This window comes from Strongylocentrotus purpuratus, unplaced genomic scaffold (assembly GCF_000002235.5).
Source record: "Strongylocentrotus purpuratus isolate Spur 01 unplaced genomic scaffold, Spur_5.0 spur5_scaffold_3, whole genome shotgun sequence".
NCBI classification, from domain to species: Eukaryota; Metazoa; Echinodermata; class Echinoidea; order Camarodonta; family Strongylocentrotidae; genus Strongylocentrotus; species Strongylocentrotus purpuratus.
Window position 1 is genome coordinate 11,920,232 of NW_022145609.1, and position 19,861 is coordinate 11,940,092.

A 19,861-nucleotide genomic window follows, 5' to 3' on the forward strand; every position below is an offset into this window, starting at 1 on the left:
GCTCTCTGACTTCTGGTCCTTTTTTTTTGTTACATCACTGCTTCTTCGACTGATCCAACTGTTCGTGTCATAGGACAGCACATCGTCCTCATGTCTCTTCGACGATGGCCGTCCTGGCAAGGTCGCCAAATTTGTAGCGCCCACACCCCGAGGGAGGGGGCATACCTATTAAAGGAAGACAAAATAAGAAAAGTGTTGACTAGGATGCATGGCAAAACAAAGTCTTTATTACTTAATCTTCTACAACAACAGTCTTTTCTTACAATAACATATATAAGATCAAATGGCATAACAATACTCTTCAAGTATTAAACACAAATAAATCTACCTGTTCGCATACATTGAATTCATTAGCTCTCAGTGTTCTCTTACTATATCACTAAGAACATCATCTGGTTAGTTTCATTACTTTACTATCTCTAAACGAAACTATCCTTACTTCCATGCTTCATTTAAAAGCGCAACTCTTCATCGATCTCATAATCATAACTCGGCTACTAATAAATAACTTAACCCTTATCAAATGTCTATAACATTGCGGTATCAGTCAATCTACTTTAGCTTCTAATCATATAACTCTTCACTTAGCGTCTCTTTCAAGAAATCACATATATAGACTTAATACAAGAATGTTGGCATAATCATCCCTATACTATTGCCTAATAAGCTTTCTACTCTTTACGCTCCAAGACTGAGGATCCCTTGTGCACATAGACCCTTAGAATGTAATTCTACTCTCAGCCTTCACTAATCCCTAAATTCACAAGTTACTTTCTTGTCTCAGGCATTTACATTAATACTGAATAAACTCATAACTCTTCCTAACTCTGCATCACTTTGATCTAATACTATCTTTTTCAGCGAGATTGCTGAGCTTGAAAAGATACATCTTCAACAACTTATAACTCCTTACAATATTCACAGCACTGGCAAATAGTCTTAGTCTGCAGTCTGTACTAATAGCTCTAACAAACTTACAACCAATATTACGAATTCCTCTTACTGTATTAATCTCATCTTCACATACAGTTCATATTCTAATTCTAAACAACAACCAATAGTTTTACTAAATACATGTATATTCATTTCATGGTTATATACAAAGCAAAGTGAGAGTGAAAGGGGAGGGGTAAACAATACAGAGAGAGAGAGAGAGAGAGAGAAAGAGAAAGAGAGGGAGAGAGTATAAAGAGAGAGGGGGGGGAGAGAGAGAGGGAGATATATATATATATATATATATCGAGAGAGAGAGAGAGAGAGAGAGAGAGTAATTCCCAATAACATTTAACCTGAATTATCATTCCTAACAATATAATACAATGAATTCCAGACAGTGATTATGCAAGTCTTCAACTACAATATTTCATCAACCCATCCATCACTATCTAACTTTTAGACAATTTGACCATGTGTTTCTCAACAAGTGCATATCCAAACAGAAATCCTCTGTCTTCTCATTTTGCTGACTCTACCAAACTTTCATTCCCGCTTAAGATACCATTTCCAGCATGGGTCAAAAACAAACACATTTTATCTCTAACACTTCTCAACATAGCATTTGGGTATAGCATATACTCTATCTACACTGTGTGCGTGTAATGCATTGCAGTGGATGGTCAAGCTTGGTGAGAGAGGGGATTAAGAACTCTGATAAGAAGTTGTGTTCACATTGAACGCACTGCCATAACCTAATAACACACTAATATTATACACATGGTGCGTCCACACTCACTCATACCATAATACTGTAAGTTAAAGATAATCTGGACTTGAACAACTCATTTCGCTATTCAAACTGTATCTAACTCGAACTAGAATATATAACAATGTGCTTTGGCATAATGCATAGTAAATGGCACATGTCCTAGGCTAAGAATATATATATACACATGAATATCGAGCAAAAGACAAATATACTGACAGTAATAAAGTATATTCTCTTCTCAAAACTTACTTAAAATGTTGTCTAAATCAAACAACATATACTCATCAATCTCACACACACGATAATACTTTCCTATCATTTCTACAAGTGATTACTATGTTCATCAATGACATTATCTCTCCCCACATGGCATCTCTTCCCACATGGCATTTCTTATATTTCCTCTCATAGTCCACATGTCATATAATCCAACAAGTCATTGGCAAAGATCATTAATATCTCTTTTTACACAGTAATACAAGATATGTGAATAGTGAAGCTAATAGTTTAGAAATACACATATTATGAAGAACAATAATATAACACAATTGAATAATAAGAGATTCTTTCTTACCTATTAAAGGAAGACAAAATAAGAAAGGTGTTGACTGAGATGCGTGGCAAAAACAAAGTGAGAAGCCACTCCTGGTATCTGAGTCATCCCCCCAGGTGTACGAACCTGTCTACGCCACTGGTATGTCTCAGCTGGTGTGTTTAGGTTAGTTGTGGGTGAGGCCACTCTCGCAGGAGGGGGTACCTAATTAACTAAGAGGAGGGACTATATGGGGGCTAGAAATATACTTGTGTCATACATACATAGTCAAAGATATACAAAAAAATAGGGGGGGGGGGTATTCTGTGGGGCTCCACACAAAGTCTATATAGGCCCCTCCCATATCAGTCAAGACTGATTTCTCGTAATATGTGTTGGTCATTTCGTCAGCCTCGGTCTTACACCGCACACATGCGATTTGACTCCGATCCTATTGTTGGAAGAATTCGCAATTGGCATTTTTAGATATGAACATTCAAACATGTAAAATCTTAGTGACGGAGGCTCTGAATTATCAAATGACTAATAAAATAGAAATTTCAAGAAATGTCATGCTCACTAGGAGGATGAAAATCTAAATCGGCCAAGCTAGTAATATAGTGCGATTGTCTACGATTAAATTCAGCCAATTTGGCTTTTGTTCTCACATATTATAGGAGAGTTAAATTTGCAATGTATTCTAGTTGTCAGTATTCTTATCATTATTTAAAACCAAAACCAAGAAGATAATGTTGTTTAGATTTCCATATCTATACTGTCAGATTGCATGAGGATTGTATAGTGCGCGGCGGCCTAATTTTTTCCAGGCCCCCCCCCCCCCAAAAAAAGACGTTACCGACGTAAAAGGGAATGTTAACATTATCATTTGTTCGATGTATCATAACAATTTATTTTATTTGATTTTGATTGATTAACCTTTTTTCTTCATGTGTTTCTCTCTCCAAAATTATAAACTAAATACAACATAAATCATGATGATAAACAAATTCTATAATGAATACATCTTCAACGTTTAACACTTACATTGCAATACTTACATCAGATAATCATGAAGAAGGATTGCCACACAATAAGCTAAGCTTGATTTGAAGGCGTGGAAATCCTTTAAAAAACTTAACTTTTCCTACAGAAAAATAATGATGTTGGGGATGGGAATAAATTACATATAACAGGAAAAGATGGTAAATAGAGAGCTAAAAGTGACAGCTGTACAACTGCCTGTACTATAAAGAGATAAAAACAACTAGAAAGAAGTGAGGAGTGAAAGTGCGTGAAGTACATATTTAGAGGGATGGAGAAGGGGATAGAGAGAGAAAGACAGAGGGAGAGAGAAAGAAACATTCCTTTTAACTGGAGGCATATCACTTACGTCTTCGAAGGAGGGACGGGGGGGGGGGGGGGTGGTCGATTGGCCCTAACGCTCCTGACAGACTTCAGACCAAGACAAATAATTGCGGCTACATCTTGTATTTATAGTCTTCCTAGCCGAACGCACATGTAGTTAGCATTGAAGTCAACAAATACACGATAATGACCTGGGCCCCGTCTTACAAAGAGTTACGATTGATCCAAATCAATCGTAAGTCCTCCAATCTCTTATGTACATAGTTATGATTGATATCAATCGCAAATAAGTTACGATTGATATCAACTCTTTGTAAGACGGGGCCCTGGGCATCGTTTCACGAGAACGTCAGTAAGTGGTGGTTTGCCCGCCTCCTGATGCCAAGTCTGGATACGCCACTCGGCAGGCTGACCCTGTTGAAGCTTCAACAATTGTTCTCTTTTTTCGCAATAGTATTTTATGGCCATTACCTGTTCAGTTGAATTCTTATGTTAATTTGCCTATTACAATGACAACAAGCTCACGTGACCATAATAACAGCGTAGGTCCTAATACTATAGTGGTATAGGCTAGCCATAGAGATATATACTTAATAAGACAGTATATAGATCTATCTCTATGAGGCTAGCATAACGTGGAGCAACATGTGTACGCCCCACCCTAGAGGCTAAACAAATTCATTCTGTTTCTTCCTCTGATGGGATTTCATTACCCCCTACCCCTCCCCCCCCCCATTTTTTCAATATAATATGATACGCCAGTGTGAATTTAATGAATTTTTAGCAGGAGGAGAACAGTTTTTTCACTGTTACTTGTTTAATACCATTTATTGCTATACAGTTGTTGATGTGTTTTTTTTTTTTTAAAGTTTTTTCATTTTTTCGTTTAACTCTTGCTAGCTATGATCTCGTTTCGATGTCGCCCTCAACGTGAATATACAATACAACTTTCGTGAAACTCGACGAAGAAATGGAAGAAGAACGTCAGTGTAATTTCTTTGTTAAGAAGAGAAAGAGGCTTTGCAGACTTCTTCCAGGTAAAGGAAAGAAATTCTGCGGAGAACACATCAACCTAGAGAAAGGATGCAACGCTAACCAAAATGAAGTGGTAAGTAACTTGACGCGAATGTTAAGTCGCAGTCCTAGTGCAGTGTCCCAGATGTTGACTTTTGTGTTTGTAAACTCAGACGATCTAGCTGAGCCCCACTCCAGCAAAGCATAGAGAAGGAAGGAAGCTCCGACGCCCTTTTTATTGCTAAATTGAAGAATGAGTACGATCTACAAAGTCAAGTCACACGTCTTCAAATTTATATCTTTTGATTTGGGGGATAGGGGCACACATTCCTGGCTGTGTATTAAAACATTATTATTATATATAAAAAAAAAAAAAGAAGCTGTTTACTTACTTACCAGGCAAAAATTAAGTTTGTCATTTCGGGGGCCCCATTTCAAATTTTCGGGGGCTACTTTTTCAACTTTTGGGGGCTCTTTTTTCCATTTCGGGGGCTTTTTTTCTGGGGCTACTTTTTCATTAATTCGTAAAAGGATAGGCCTACAGGGGGCCGTTTCTCGAAACCGTCATAACTACAAGATCAACGACATCTCGCCACTGTCACGCAACTTGTCAGCTAAGTGTTTCACGAAGCCGTCTTTGCCAAGATGAGCGACAACTTCCGCGACAAGCGAGTTGTCACTGCTCCAAACCTGTCATATCTTTTTAATTGCTGTAAAGCGCCATCACAAGTCAGTTTGTTGCCATTCCATGGGCCGCGAAATGGATGATTAGTTTCACTATCATTTTGAGAAAAATATAGACGAGTTTGGTACGTAATTCTCTGGGATGCGAAATGCAAATGTACAAAAGTGAGAATACAAATTATACAGAAACTTTAAAAAGCTGAATATAAACATTAAATCACAAATCATTAAACTATAACATATAAATAAGAGAGGTAAGAATGTTACACACCATTTTCCATAGTTGATTCATAGTCTTTTCTTAGGATACCGTCATACCTTTAGGCCCTATGTGCATTATTATTCCCTCTCTAATAAATTCTTCCAAATTATATTTTCAATATCAAATCAATTATATTACGAGTATTTATGAGACTCTAGAATAAAAACTGGCTGAGAAAAGACATTTTGCCTAAAATTCCTCGTCACAATAAACAAAAAAGTACGTATTGATAAACTATCACATTACGGTATCCTTCTACTAACTTTTGATTCGACTGTCGAAAAAAACACTCACCGGTTTTTCTTCAATTTAAGAATCTTTACAGAAATATGCAAATCGTTTGATGATGTAAATATGATAATGACACTATTTATTATATATTTTAGGAGAATTTATATGTATATATTTCTTTTTGAACAATTTTAGCCCCAAACCTTGTTTTGGGTTATTCTTGATAAATCAAATGGATCGTGACAAAGACTATGTTCTTGAGCTGCTAGTATCGCGATATATCGATATCATGTCTTTCATGGCTTTGTGAAACGGTTTATCCGCTTCATGACATCTCCGTAGGTCGCCGACAAAGATATGACTGTCATGGAGTTGATTTCGAGAAACGGCCCCCAGTTTGTTGAGTAGGCTAAGCCTAAGGTTTCGGTCTTCCTGCTTCATAATTGCCTATTAAAAAGAAACCCCTTTTTCTATTTCAATAACTAAGTTTTCATGCATTGATTTGATGCAAGGACTGTAACATAATAACATGACTAGGCCTAGACCCTAGATTGTGATTATTTCTGGCCATGAATTTCGATAATCATTTTTCAAAGTAAAATTTTCACAATTTTCACGTTTAAAAACGTAGACAATAGTAATGCTTTTACTAATTCTAAGCTCGGGTTTCGTACATCTATTCACGAAACTATATTGAAATCGCGGCAATAATGATGCAAACCAACAGATAACAATTTCAAAGTGTCAAATCTCTTCGACTCGAGCTCAGCTAGTGCTCGGCTTAACCCACGCACACTGCACAGCCGCAATGCACTGTATTGTATGCATGTCAGTCACTGTGATTTTGTCTGATTTTCTTTACTTTGAAGAAAAGATTATCAAAATTACGTAAACATGTCGAGAATAATCACAAAATAGGCTTTAATTTCATACCTCTTTTTATGGAAACTTTATAAAATTGCAGCAATCGTGACTTTGTGATGGAAATTGATTGCAGTTTCGCGATGTTTAGGGTCTAGGATCAGCTAATATGATCTACCAAAACAAAATCGACCGCCAAAAACTTGACCCTATGGAGCGTCTCGATCTCGCAACTGCGAAAATGTACGTGTTTTGGCGTACTTGCGTGCGACATGGTAAACCAGGTAAGGTATGGAATATGTTTCGAGTTTTTCTACGACCGATTTTTGTGTATACAATTTTACACAGAGATTCAGCGCGCGGACCAAGAAATGTACACAATGAATACGAAGCTAGAAGAGAGAGCGCGCGACCGCTCGTATTCGTTACGGGGGCGATTTGAGATCATTTCACTTTTTGATGTCCCCCCCGGAATCGGATTTTGAGCCTATTTCGGGGGCTGTTTATGGTGTTTCCGGGGCAAATGTGCCCTCCGCCCCAGTGTATTTTTTGGGCTGTTACTTACTTACTTGGTTTCCTTTGGTGTCGAGGCTTGAAGCTTCGGCATATGTGTCCCTCTTTACTGCATTAGATTCGCGTTGGTATGGGTAGTATTTCAGCGGATGGTGCTTTCAATGATTTTCGAGTTTTGACTTGAACTTATTGATTGATGAGGCATTTATGGCAATTTCAGGAAGGTTATTCCAATTACTTATGCTCCGCATTGAAAATGACATCTGCCTTATCTTAGACTTGCAGTGGGGCTTCCTTATTTTGAGCCTGTGTCCCCTTGTTCTGGATTCTTCAATGATTTCAAACATGTCATTCTTCTCTACTGCCTCAGTGCCTCAAATCCATGCATGATCTTGTATATTTGAAGAAGATCAGCCCTCTGTCTACGGCACTCTAGTGATGGTAGTTTGAGAGTTTTGAGTATGTCTTCGTAGCATAGATGCTTTACATCTGGAATGAGTCGCGTACTTTTGATTCTCACATTTCAAACACCACTGTACAAAAATCAACTGATTTTACTCAGAATCAGTACTACAGTGACAATTGATGACACCTAAATAACAGTAAAATGCAATTTTTTCAACTTACTGATGTTATAAAGAAGAATTTAAAAATTCAAATTGTAAGTCTAGTGTCAAATTTGCTGATCAGCCCAATCGGTCCTAGATGTGGTGTGTATTTGTGTATAAATACCTGCCTATTAGCAATGTATGCAGTGCTAAAGGTCAATACACATTAGCATTGACTCACTCTGGAGCATCGTATAATACCAACCATCATTAATATATTCATTTGTATGATATTGTCTAATGCATGCATGTCTCAAAATATATAGAATAATGCATGTAAACATCTTTAAATCCACAGTCCAGTTAACCATCCTGGATGCACAATTCAAAACTAGCGGGTAACAGGCTATTGTGGAGCATGCCCTAGCAATAGTAAAATGAGATTTTGTGATTGACTGTTGAAATTTTGCCTGGATCAGTTTGGTGCTATATTTGTTTGTTTAACATGACTGCCTATAAAGCATTTCTATGCTCGTAAGTAAGCAACTAGAGGACAGTCGACTTAATTACAGTCCTCTCCGAGGGACTTGGTCAAGAGGATTAATTCCTCACCAAAGAGCACTACTCTTCGACTTGGTTTCAAACCTTGGACCTGCTGGTTACGAAACCAGTGCTGAGTGCTCTACCACTGAGCTATCACACCTCCTCTACATGTATTCTGTAAATAACACTTTCTCTCTCTTATTTGTTTCAGGATCAGTCAAATACTACAGGGCGAATTCCGTGTCCTTATGATCCCAATCAGTAAGTATTAGAAAAGAAATCTAAGTGATTCAAATGACTACTGTATGCTACTGTAGTTATTACCATTCAATTTTCAAATGACTTCACTTATTTCAATATCAATTTTGAGTAACCCTAATATGTGATCTTTTTCTTTTTATAAATAGGGATTTATGTAGCAAGGTTTAAGAAAATAGTTTTTTTTAGTATTAAAATAATTTAAAAAAAATGAAAATCTGTGTATAGATTAGGTGCTTCAAATTACAATTTGATTTCCTTTGATTTTCTTATTCCTCTTTACTTTTCTATCAGATTTTCTTGTTTGCTATGCATAAAATCACTCCCAGAACAACCAAATTTATTAAGCTTGTTGTGTAATATTATTTCATACACTGTTATTTCCAATGTATCATCTTTTAAGTCTGGTATTTGATCAATAAACAAGTATCACAGTATAGTCTGTATGCTTTTGCTGGCTACATATTTTATTGTACTCACTACTGTGATAATACCAGCTGTTACGAGAGTGACATTTCACCCCCCCCCCCCCCCCTTCTCTCCCTTGCAGTACTGTTGCAGTAAAACAACTAGCAAAACATTTCAAAGTGTGCAACTCAAGGCCCAAAGAACAACCAGTAAGTACATAAATATATATAACATCTTACTCCAAATTGTTTTCTTTGCCTCCCTGCACGACTGCAAGCTTACCACACGTACAATCTTCCACAGAATAATAGGCACCAATTGCATGGAAAGATTAATTTTGTGCTACACAATGGCTTTGCAAAATTATACATTGTAATATCCACTTGATACAGGGGCCCCTTGTAGAGCAGGCCTTGTGGCACTGAATGGGGCTACCATGTGTTTTTAAAGAAGACTGAATAAATGAATAAATAAATCATTTTATGGTCTTGATCAATTCCATGACAACTCTTTTAACACCGGCATAGATTAGTCTTGCTCTGGAAACAGTTCAATAATCTTGAAGCCTTTAGTAATGTCGTCGCCTGGCTGACAGAAGGGCGTTAGCTCGAATTTCAGGTCAATAATGAAACTTTAAGCAGAAGGGCGTTAGCACTAAATCGCCTCAAACTTTTATAAAACTGGCTTATTTCCGAGCAAAAAATTGTGGCCGCGTTCTACTACACCATTTCTATTAGTCTTTAATATTTTAAACCAATTTTCGGGACGGAAAGCAGTTTAAATATAAAACAAATCTTTAAATGTGAATGATTAGAAAAGTAGTTTTCGAGTCGCTCATGCTCTAACGCCCTTCTGCCACCCGACCTACGATGTACATGTATGCAGGGCTCAAATTAATTTTTTGTCCACGGGGGCTCTTCCCCCGAAAAAAGAGCCCCCGTGAGCCTTCTCACGGGGGCTCTTTTATTACTGACGGGGGCTCTTTTTTATACAAATATCCATTTAATTGGTACCTATGATACTCCTCAATTATTTGCTATTTCATCATTATCATTTCAATCAGCATTTTGTCTCTTACAAATTTACAAGCTACATAGCTGTTACTGGCCTGTGTATATAATATATATGCATACAACACTGATCTTTATGATGTCTTTAACGTGACATATCTTCTTCTCCCCTTGCAAACGAAAAAGAAAACATGGTCATTAAAAGGGATTAAGCGACAAATAATGATTGTGATTCAAATTGATGTGAATATTTGTTTGAATAAGCACTGCTATTCACCCGAATCTTCTTTGTAAAAACAACTTTTACAAATCTCAGCCATGCTTACTGAGTTGAGACGTTCCATTTAATTTAAAATACCCTTCACATAATACACTTCTCCTAATCTCAAAGTGATCTTACAGCACAGTGGCAGAATTGCATGGCTGAGATTTGTAAAAGTCGTTTTTACAAAGAAGATTCTGGTGAAAAGCATTGCTTATTCAAAAAAATCCTTGCATCAATTTGAATCACAATGATTATTTGTCGCATGGTCCTTTTATTAAATAACCTTGTTTTCTGTTTTGTTTGCAGAGGGAGAAGAAGCTATGTCACGTTAAGAAATCATAAAGATCAGTTGTATTATGCGTATGATACCAGAACAAATGTTGATTATCAGAATGTCATTTTGGAATACCTCTATACAAATACCACATTGTCTTTAGTCCATATCAGTATTAGTATGATCCAATATAAAGCTATTATTCTTTATTTAATTCAGTATAATGCTTTTCCTCAAAAATAGTTTTGCTATTTTTTAGGGTCGAGACGCTAAGAAATGGTTTCAAATGTACATTACACGAACCCTGAACCATTGCAAAATGATTCTCTCTCTCTCTCTCTCTCTTTTATTTTAATCATGCATTATCAACTACATATAAAGCAGCAACCAAAAACTTAGGGTTATCTGAGATAGGTGAAAGTAAGAGTTAAAAAGAAAGTCATGCTAAAACGGCGCTTCACTTCCCACCGCCCCATGAAAAAAATAAAATAGATTAGTAGTCCTCCTCTCCAGAATCCACCTCCCCCCCCCCCCGCATTAATATTACATTTTCACTTGGCAGCCCAAGGGGGCCGGGGGTGGGAGGAGGGGGTTAAACCCCCTACCCCCCCCCCCCCCATGCCGTAGATCTGCCCATGTTACCATATCATTGTTACGTCCTTTTAAGGCACTGGCAATCACATGTGACGTCCTTTTAAGCACTGGCAGTGCCTTAAAAGGAGGTCACACGTTGCAGTCCACGTTCTCATCGTGCACATCTAAAAGTCCCTAATATTGATTTACTGGTCGAGGTTCATTATTTGCTGACAACGAAAAACTTCTCCAGGCCATGACCATGTTTCTGCCCTTGCCCGATCGCCTCCAGCTCCAGCAGACATGGCGCAGTAGGCCTATAACCACTGCTGACGGCGGCACTGCACTGCGAGCTGAATCGGTAATAATAGGCCTACTCATAAAACGAGAAATCTTGCATGCTAATCTTAGTTCCATTTTTCAAGGTTTGAAAATTGAAACTCAATATTGTGTTAAAGTTATAACAGAAAAGATTATGTTTATTTTATAATTCCACCGGGGCGATTTTTAATTTTGCAATCGCCCCCGTGAGCAACCTGACGGGGGCAATTTTGTAGCTCACGGGGGCGAATCGCCCACCGCCCCCGTGTATTTTGAGCGCTGCATGTATGTGATGAATATTACAATGTGGCACAGGGAGATTGAATGTATGGTGCATTAAGAGTTACATGCCTTCATTGCATGTGGTAACAGACAGAAGACAGACAGCAGCTAAAGCGGCTCTGCCGTGGCTACTTATTGGTTGACAAATGACTGTAGGCTGTAGTACTGTTGTGATGTTAAAACTTTTGGGTTTTGTTATTTTGTTGATATTGATTCACAGTCTGTGCTCCAGTTTTGTTAATTTTCCTTGTTTAATATATAACAAATTAACAACCCTGTCTCTGTCTCATCAATATGTTATCTAATTTGTGTTGAAAAAATTATGTTTTTTCCAGATCTATTATGAGAAAGGCATCAATGCTGGTTCAACTGAATATGATAAGGATTTAGAAATGGTAAGTGCAAAGTATGTGAAATACAATTTTTTATACTGGATAACAATGTCTTTAAACTTAACTTTTGCATCTATAATACTAATTCTGTGATAGTAGATTTATTTTTTAAAGCTAGCGGATGCATGAAGTCCTTACCATTTTTTTTTTATTAGGGGGAAGGGGTTACATGAGCTTACATTCCCTGTGTGTTCAACATTCATAGTCATTACCGGTACAAATTTTATGGAAAACGTTGGGTACCAGATTAGTATTACAGATCATAGTATTACTATTATGAATTTTACTATATATAGTATGATTAAATACCTGTGATTAAATATTATTGTGAATATATCTTGTTAACAGCTACGTCTGGCGAGTTTTTCTCTGGAGGAAATTCAGCTAATCATATCCAAGGTCGAATCCGCATATGCAGGTAATAACTTGAATTGAATTTGGTGAACATTGTAATGAATTCTTCATGTTTTGTTATTGACTGAACTGGGTACAATGCTGACCTTGAAATGAAAACTCTATTTTTAAATGTTGATGTTACCACTTACTGCATGATGAAGAGGAGGAAATGATATCAACCATAATGCACACAATTGCCAATGAGCAAGGAATGATATGGTTGATTATTATGTTTACAACTATAGTATACGGTAGGTGTGGAGGAGACCATGCTTGGGATAACAATTTATTAAATAGAAATTATCTTGAATCTCCTAATTATTGTCTTTTTATTCTGTATCTGGAAACGTAATTGTACATATTATTTGACATAGAAACTATTAAAGCCTGTCTGCACTGGTTTGGCCAGGGGGGATTAGACCTCCCTGCAAGGTCACTGACAGGTGGTTATCTCATCAAATCAGCTCTCAATTAGCATAAGGAAAAGATGGATTATGGGGAACCAACAGGCACCGATTAGGCATTATTTGCTACATGTATATAGAGGGGACACAAGTAGCTATAAGTAGTGCAGTGGGGCTTTAAGGTGAACTAAAATGTCAAAAAGGTGTGCTGTGTATGTTTGATTCTAGAACACGTGCATGACGTAAAGACAGAGATTCTCCATCACGATGCCTTGAAAGCAGAAGTAGAGAACCCAGAGAATGGAGTTACAGCTAGGAAGCACCTCCTTCAGCTCGACTCACTCCTAGGCCATATGAACAGATTGGATCTTCTTCAGCCAGACACCTGCTTTGTTGAGTTTGGAGCTGGCAGAGGTAAGAGAATCTGCAACAAGGATGCAAAGAATAGACTATGGGGGTGTTTCACAAAACCTGTCATCAGTGACAGATCTAAGCTACTGAAATCCTTGCTTCTGATTGGTTAACAGCAGATTTGTCACTGATTTTTTGTCATTGAAAAAAAGGCTTTTTGAAACGCCCCCCCCCCCCCCCCCAGTTCGTAGATAGCAAATGACTTCAAATATCCACAGATCTTTTGATCGTGGAGAAGTAACACTTTATGCATTTTGAATATCCACTGCCAAAGTGATGTAGGTGCTTCATGAATGATATCTTTATTTGCTCTCTAAGAAGAATACCCTCTCAGTGTGCATCATAAAATCTACCATCAATGCATAAATGAATAATGATTACATCACTTTCATGAACACTTACCCATCCAGCATTTGTCTTGATGGGTCTTTACTGTTTTGTACAAATTACTTTTATCTGACCATGCACAAATTGTATTTACAAACTTGTAGGTGATAGAGGTCAATTTTATTGAGAGGAGCAATATGATTGAGGGGTCTGAAGTGGTGTATTTAGACAATTACTTTCAGGACAACTATCCCCTTAGGACAACAATAACTTCTTCAAGATTCTTCCCCCAAGAATGATCATCCCCCGACTTGTTGAGCTTACCCCAGTACATGTATTAGTGATAGATGACGTTGTCAGTGGAAAGATTTACAAGGTTTAGTTGATCTTATGGGGGTATTCTATAAGGTAGTTGTCCTTGGGTATTAGTTGCAATATGTTGGTAGTTGTCTTGGGGTTCGATAGACCAAGGATTAGGCTGTATGGCACTACTACAATAACTGATACACAAATTTGTACTTTGTTTACAGATTGTAATCAGGTGCATTTTTGTTTAAAAACATTTTTGTTAAAGATTTCTTCAAGATTTTTTTTATTGTATATTTTGTGCTTTTACCAGGGAGACTATCCCAATGGATACAACAAGCTATGGGGAATTTAGAACAGACTAGCTTTCTACTTGTAGACAGGGCTGCTGTCAGGCATAAGGTAACAATAATTCTCTAAAAGGTATACACAGTTAACAACTAAATTATTCATACCCTTTAATCAAGTTTTGTAATTTTTTAAGTATGTGAAAGATTGATTTGTACCAATTTATGTTTCCTGAGAATGTGACATTTTAAAGCTCACATCTAATAGTACTCAACAAAGGCCCTTATTCAACCAGTCCACTTTTCATTCATAGTTACGAAAAACACAAAAGACATCAAATTACAAGGGTATGAATAATTTAGTTGTTAACCGTGCGTATCACTCATCTTGACTTAAGTATTTTCTTTAAATGCTATTTCATGTACATGTAAATAGTGGCACCTGGAGCATGCATTATGTTCAGGAAAAAAAGTTAAGCTACCCGTCTGACTTCTCATTTAGAAACACTTAAAGCCTATCTGCACTAGTTTGGTCAGGAGGGATTAGACCTCCTAGCATGGTCACTGACAGGTGTTTATCTCATCAAATCAGCTCTCACTTAACATAAGAAAAAGGGGATCATGAGGGACCACTGGTCACTGCTTAGGTATTGTTTGCTATTAAAGAGGGCGCAAATAGCTACAAGTAGTGTAGTCCTGCTTTAAAAAAAATACATTGTTTGAACTTCATAACTAATCCTTACAAAAAAGGGAACAGTCAAGGGCATGATATTTTTCCCTTCAGGCGTTGGGTAATGCAATGGAATTTTGATGACGAAACCTTGGTCTGATAGATGAGGAAATATGTAGGCCCATGTTATGGTATATATCCTCTTTTTGAAAAATCACGAAACGTACTAACCATTCTTTATTTATAAAAATAATGTTCATTAGTTTTGGTAATGACAATATAACCAAGAGCTCATTTTTTGCCACATCACGTTTTTCTCTAGAAAGATATTATTACCAGTGAGGTAATGGAGGACCTCGCTATAAGAGTATCAGTATGAACCCAGAAAACTTAGTTGGGGGGGGGGGGGGGAAGGAGGAGAGAAGAGGAAGATGTCTAAGAGTCTGTAGTCCGAGGATGTGTAGGTTTGAACATGCACTGTAAGATAATTGTATGAGCTGTTCTATTTTTTCCCATTTTTCTCCTTCATGTCGTAATCTAGAGAGATACATTCTACCAGCGAGACGATGGAGGGTATGAACGCATCAGCATGGATATAGAGAACTTGATCCTGGGGAAAGTGCCTAATGTATGTAACCATGGAAACAGACCTGTGGTGGCCTACACAAAACACCTCTGTGGGGCAGCGACAGGTAAATGACATGAAGCTTATATGTTCAGGGGGTGTTTCACAAAGACTAAGATCTACTTTAAGTTCGACTTAACTTTGGAAGGCTATTCATGCCACTGGTTGCTCTCACCATTGGTCTCTCAATTATCATCTTCAGATAATATTTTTGTCTTCAATAATAAACTTTCAATAAAGGTTAATTCTGAAGATCTGTGACCACATTTTGTAAGCCCCTTGAGAAACCAATGCCAGGAATGGTTAGAGGAACTAGTGGCATGAATGGCCTGCTATAGTTAAGTCCAACTTAAAGTCAATCTTAGTCTTTGTGAAACAACCCCCAGTTTTAACATGTCTAGGGTAAGATGTGTGGTGATGGTACGGCTCAGTGAATCAAGAATCAAAACGTTATGCTCACCCCTTTCTCAATCGTCTTCTTGACATCATTATCCTCTTTTTAGCTTGGAGGTTGCATATACACTCTTCTTATTGCATGTTGGCTATTAATCATTAATTAATAAACTTCTTGATGTCAAGATATTTCTATGTGTGAGGAAAGGAAAGTGTCTATACTCTTTGCATTGATACCTGTAGTTAATTATCCTGTTAACCAATTTTCTAATTGTATATTGAATTTGTTTGGAAATGTATTATATTCATGGGCATGGATGCATTTTAGTAGACCTCTGCATTTCTGTGTCTTTCTAGATCTAGCTCTTAGATGCCTTATGGAAACAAGGACAGGAAATATACCCCAAGCTTCATCTGAGACACTGATTACTATGAACAAACCAGGAGACGAAGACAATTCACAGTGCCCAGAACATTCAACTCAACAATCTTCCTCACAACGTTCCTCTTCAAGTACTCCCCAATCTTTTAGTGGTGGAAGTCCTGATAGCCAGCATATCTCGAGTGACAATGGACCGACTGATGTTCAGTCCACCATCAGACAAGGCTCTTCTCCAAGTGAGCCTAGACATCATGAAGGAATACCTGGAGACAACTCCAGCGCACATCAACAGGTCGTGGAAACTGATGATGCAAGTCGAAGCATAGAACCCACACCGGTGTCCACCACCATCCCGGTGAAGGGGGTCGTCATGGCACTGTGCTGCCACCATCGCTGTTCCTGGAGGACCCACGTTGGCAAGCAGTTCTTCCAGGATGTAGGTATCTCAGAGAGGGACTTCATGGCCTTAGTCAGGATGAGCAGCTGGGCCACTTGTGGAACAAGACTTGCCAAGGATGGGGACAAAGATGAGAACAAGAAGGAGGAGAAAGGCAAGGAGGATGGGAAGGATGGAAAGAAGATGGAAGGTCTGACTGATGACCAGTTGGAAGGTGGAATGAAGGAGACCCAGAAAGGATCTGGAACTGAAGAACTGATGGAAAGGAGTAAGAAAGGAAAGGAAAGAGTAGAAGGAGAGAACTCTGACATTCCTGAAGAGCAAGCGTCCGTTGTCGGGTATAAAAATCTACAACAAGTCACATATAATTATCATAAGGAATACATTTTTGGGCTGAGAACAGATGAAAAGGGTGTTAAATATACTCCTTGAAAAAAATTAAGGCCCTATTGCACTCGGCAGATGAAATTCATTATAAGAATTGAATGTATGTAAGTAAGGCTTTTAAAGAATACATTGTCAGATGTATGCTATCATTACACCGAATAAAACTTTGTCATCAACTATTAAGCACCATGTAATCTGTGCACAAGACTAGCCATTTAGATACACATTGAATAAAGTCATGTTACATTTGCTATGATAAATTATACTTACAGTAGACCTATGTATAATAGCTATCATGGCACTATTTCTTTATGTGATATATATAATTCTTTTACTCCTTGTTTTCCTTTTATTGCAGCTCTCTTGGCCTATCTGTACCAGAGCGTGAGGAGATCGGCTTCAAATGCAAGCGTATCTTGGATATGGGTAGAATTATTTATCTCAGGAATCTAGGATTAGATGCCAAACTGGTATCTTATGTAGAGAGAAATATATCCCCAGAAAATGTTGTTCTAATCGCTAAGCCATTAAATCAATAGCCACATATGTTTTTATCGTACTCGTCATCTTATACTCAACATGTTATTTCGTTATTTAATGTATTTTTGTAGCCTCCACTATAATGTCATTTGAACTTCAATAGTAACTAGGCATACGTTCACCCTTACTATTTGTCACTGGCTGCCCACATGGGACCCCAGTTTAACTTACAATTCATTATAGGTGCCTTAGGGTGAAAAATTAGAAGTTATGAATCTTAAAGTTTCACCTAATTTTGTGAAACAGTGATATGGAACACATAGGTTGTATGGAAATTAGTGAGCTGAGGATGTCATCCCCTAACATTTCTCTATCCGTTTTGTATAGAATTTAACAAAAATACCACTTTTCTGCTCTGGGAATGTGAAACATGGCTTGAATCTTAATGGAATATGTGCAAATCATAGTGTAACTTATGGAAATATAAAGGATTTTTTTAATACAGGTGTGTCCAAACTACAGAAAAACCTGGAATTTTAATAAACGTAATATATCAAATTTTAATGAAACTTTGTTAAATTTTTCTCTATTTTATCAATTCAACTTGCAAATGGGTCGAGCTTGCGTCTCCTTTCCCAAATACATATACATGTAATTTCTTAAGTACTTGAAGCCAATTTTATCATGAAATACATTGCAATAACATGAAACTATCCTTTCATCTGTGATTCTTCAACTGTTTTCCTTAAAGCATTATTGTTTTATTGAAGCTTAGGGGGAGGTGGGTGAGGATGGGGGGGGGGGGTGCTTAGTTGCCCTCATCCTCATCATAATGGATCATTGAGAGAAGCTAGCTGTGCCTATGATTGGATGTGAAGGAAGAGGAATGATGATTGTTGACAGCTTACAAAGTGTGCAAAATAATTTTCAACTCTAAATAGGAATTTCTGATTCAAATTATTCATATTTAATTGTGTTGCAAATGGAACAGTAAGAAGTATGACATGACGATGAAATTTGGAGAATGATTAATGAGAGTAGAGAATTGTAATGAGTTTATGAGAGAGAGAGAGGGGGGAGGGAGAAGAGAGAGAGAGAGAGAGAGAGAGAGAGGGAGAGACAAGAGACACAGACTGATACAAATTATTTCATTTCAAAGACTTTATTTTCTGCAATCAAACAAATCAGTTATACAACAAATATGGATAATTATATTAAACATAAGGTATGCAAACAATATACAAAATATAGAAACAAATGTATAATACATGAGTAAGAGTAAATTTATACATTGGGCCTTTGCGTGTATAAAGAAAGAAAGCAGAAGGTCGCCGTTATAAGCAAAAGCTTGAGCAGACGGTCAACCGAGCTAAAATAAAGATGAGTTGTGAAATATTGGCAAAGTAACAAGAAGAGGGGGCCATGATACTCAAGTGATATATATTACAATTAAATGTGAATATAAACAATTGGATTCAATAAAATAATTATAGAATTAGCATATGAATCTCATCTTTATAAGGCTACTAATTATACGTAAATGACAGAGATAAGAGAGAGAAACTAAACAAAACAAGGGTGCGAGTGGTGCGTGTGTGTGCAAGTGCAAGTGTCCTCATGCGCCAAAATGTTGAATCATCAGTATTACTATGTAACGTCAGACCAAAATTTAATGTAGTTTCTAAAGTTTTACAAAGAACGCTTTTATTTTTTTTTTAATCTTTATACATTATATTGTGAAATAATGTGTTTTTTTAATGTAGCTTTAAATGAATAGACAGATGTACACTGTTTAATATGTCTAGGGAGTGCATTCCAAATGTCTGGACCGTGATATCTTATGGACTTATGCGCTAACAAAGTTTTTAGGATTTTAGGATTATGGTAGCCTTACATGTGTAAAGAGGAGAGATGACAACAAATACAGTCAGACGCTCTTTAATAGCTTAACGAAATACAGTGGTGAATTAAAAGTTGTTACCAGGGGCGGCGATTTCTTTTCATGACCGGGGGGGGGGGGGGGACGAAATGCGAGGGAAGAGCAGTGGCGTAATGAGCAAGTGAATGGCGAGTGAGAAGATTTTTGCGTTTTTATTTGTCCAAACACTGCACTCTTGGGCCCTGCAGAGCATAAAAGTGAGTTGCAGTATTTAGTCAGTATTTGCTATACATTGAGGGGGACGTGTCCCCCCCCCCCCCGTCCCCCGGGATCGCCGCCCTTGGTTGTTACAGTGTAATTCACAAATCTAACTGATGGTCCGTTAGGGAGTGGAAAGATTTACCTCTGTGTCATTATCATAACATATGATTTCAACAGTTATTCATTTTGTGATCAGGGACCCGTTTCACAAAGCC

The 19,861-nt window shown here is 37.5% G+C and overlaps 1 protein-coding gene across 1 annotated transcript; it reads left to right on the forward strand.

Moving 5' to 3' along the window:
* Nucleotides 1-4,496: 4,496 nt before the first annotated feature.
* Nucleotides 4,497-18,216, forward strand: LOC575954 (tRNA:m(4)X modification enzyme TRM13 homolog). The gene is made up of 10 exons (XM_030996563.1): nt 4,497-4,710; nt 8,470-8,519; nt 9,067-9,133; nt 11,985-12,044; nt 12,390-12,459; nt 13,070-13,255; nt 14,199-14,287; nt 15,384-15,534; nt 16,218-16,977; nt 17,385-18,216. Exons 1-10 carry the CDS (start codon nt 4,573-4,575, stop codon nt 17,563-17,565), a joined length of 1,752 nt encoding a protein of 583 aa, XP_030852423.1. The 5' UTR covers nt 4,497-4,572; the 3' UTR covers nt 17,566-18,216.
* The last annotated feature ends 1,645 nt before the right edge of the window (nt 18,217-19,861 follow it).

Bases quoted from the DNA above. Each gene is read 5' to 3' on its own strand.
- LOC575954 (XM_030996563.1), top strand. From the start codon at position 4,573: ATGGAAGAAGAACGTCAGTGTAATTTCTTTGTTAAGAAGAGAAAGAGG. The intron at 12,460-13,069 runs GTAATAACTTGA...GTTTGATTCTAG, and splicing joins GGTCGAATCCGCATATGCAG to AACACGTGCATGACGTAAAG. The intron at 13,256-14,198 runs GTAAGAGAATCT...TGCTTTTACCAG, and splicing joins TGAGTTTGGAGCTGGCAGAG to GGAGACTATCCCAATGGATA.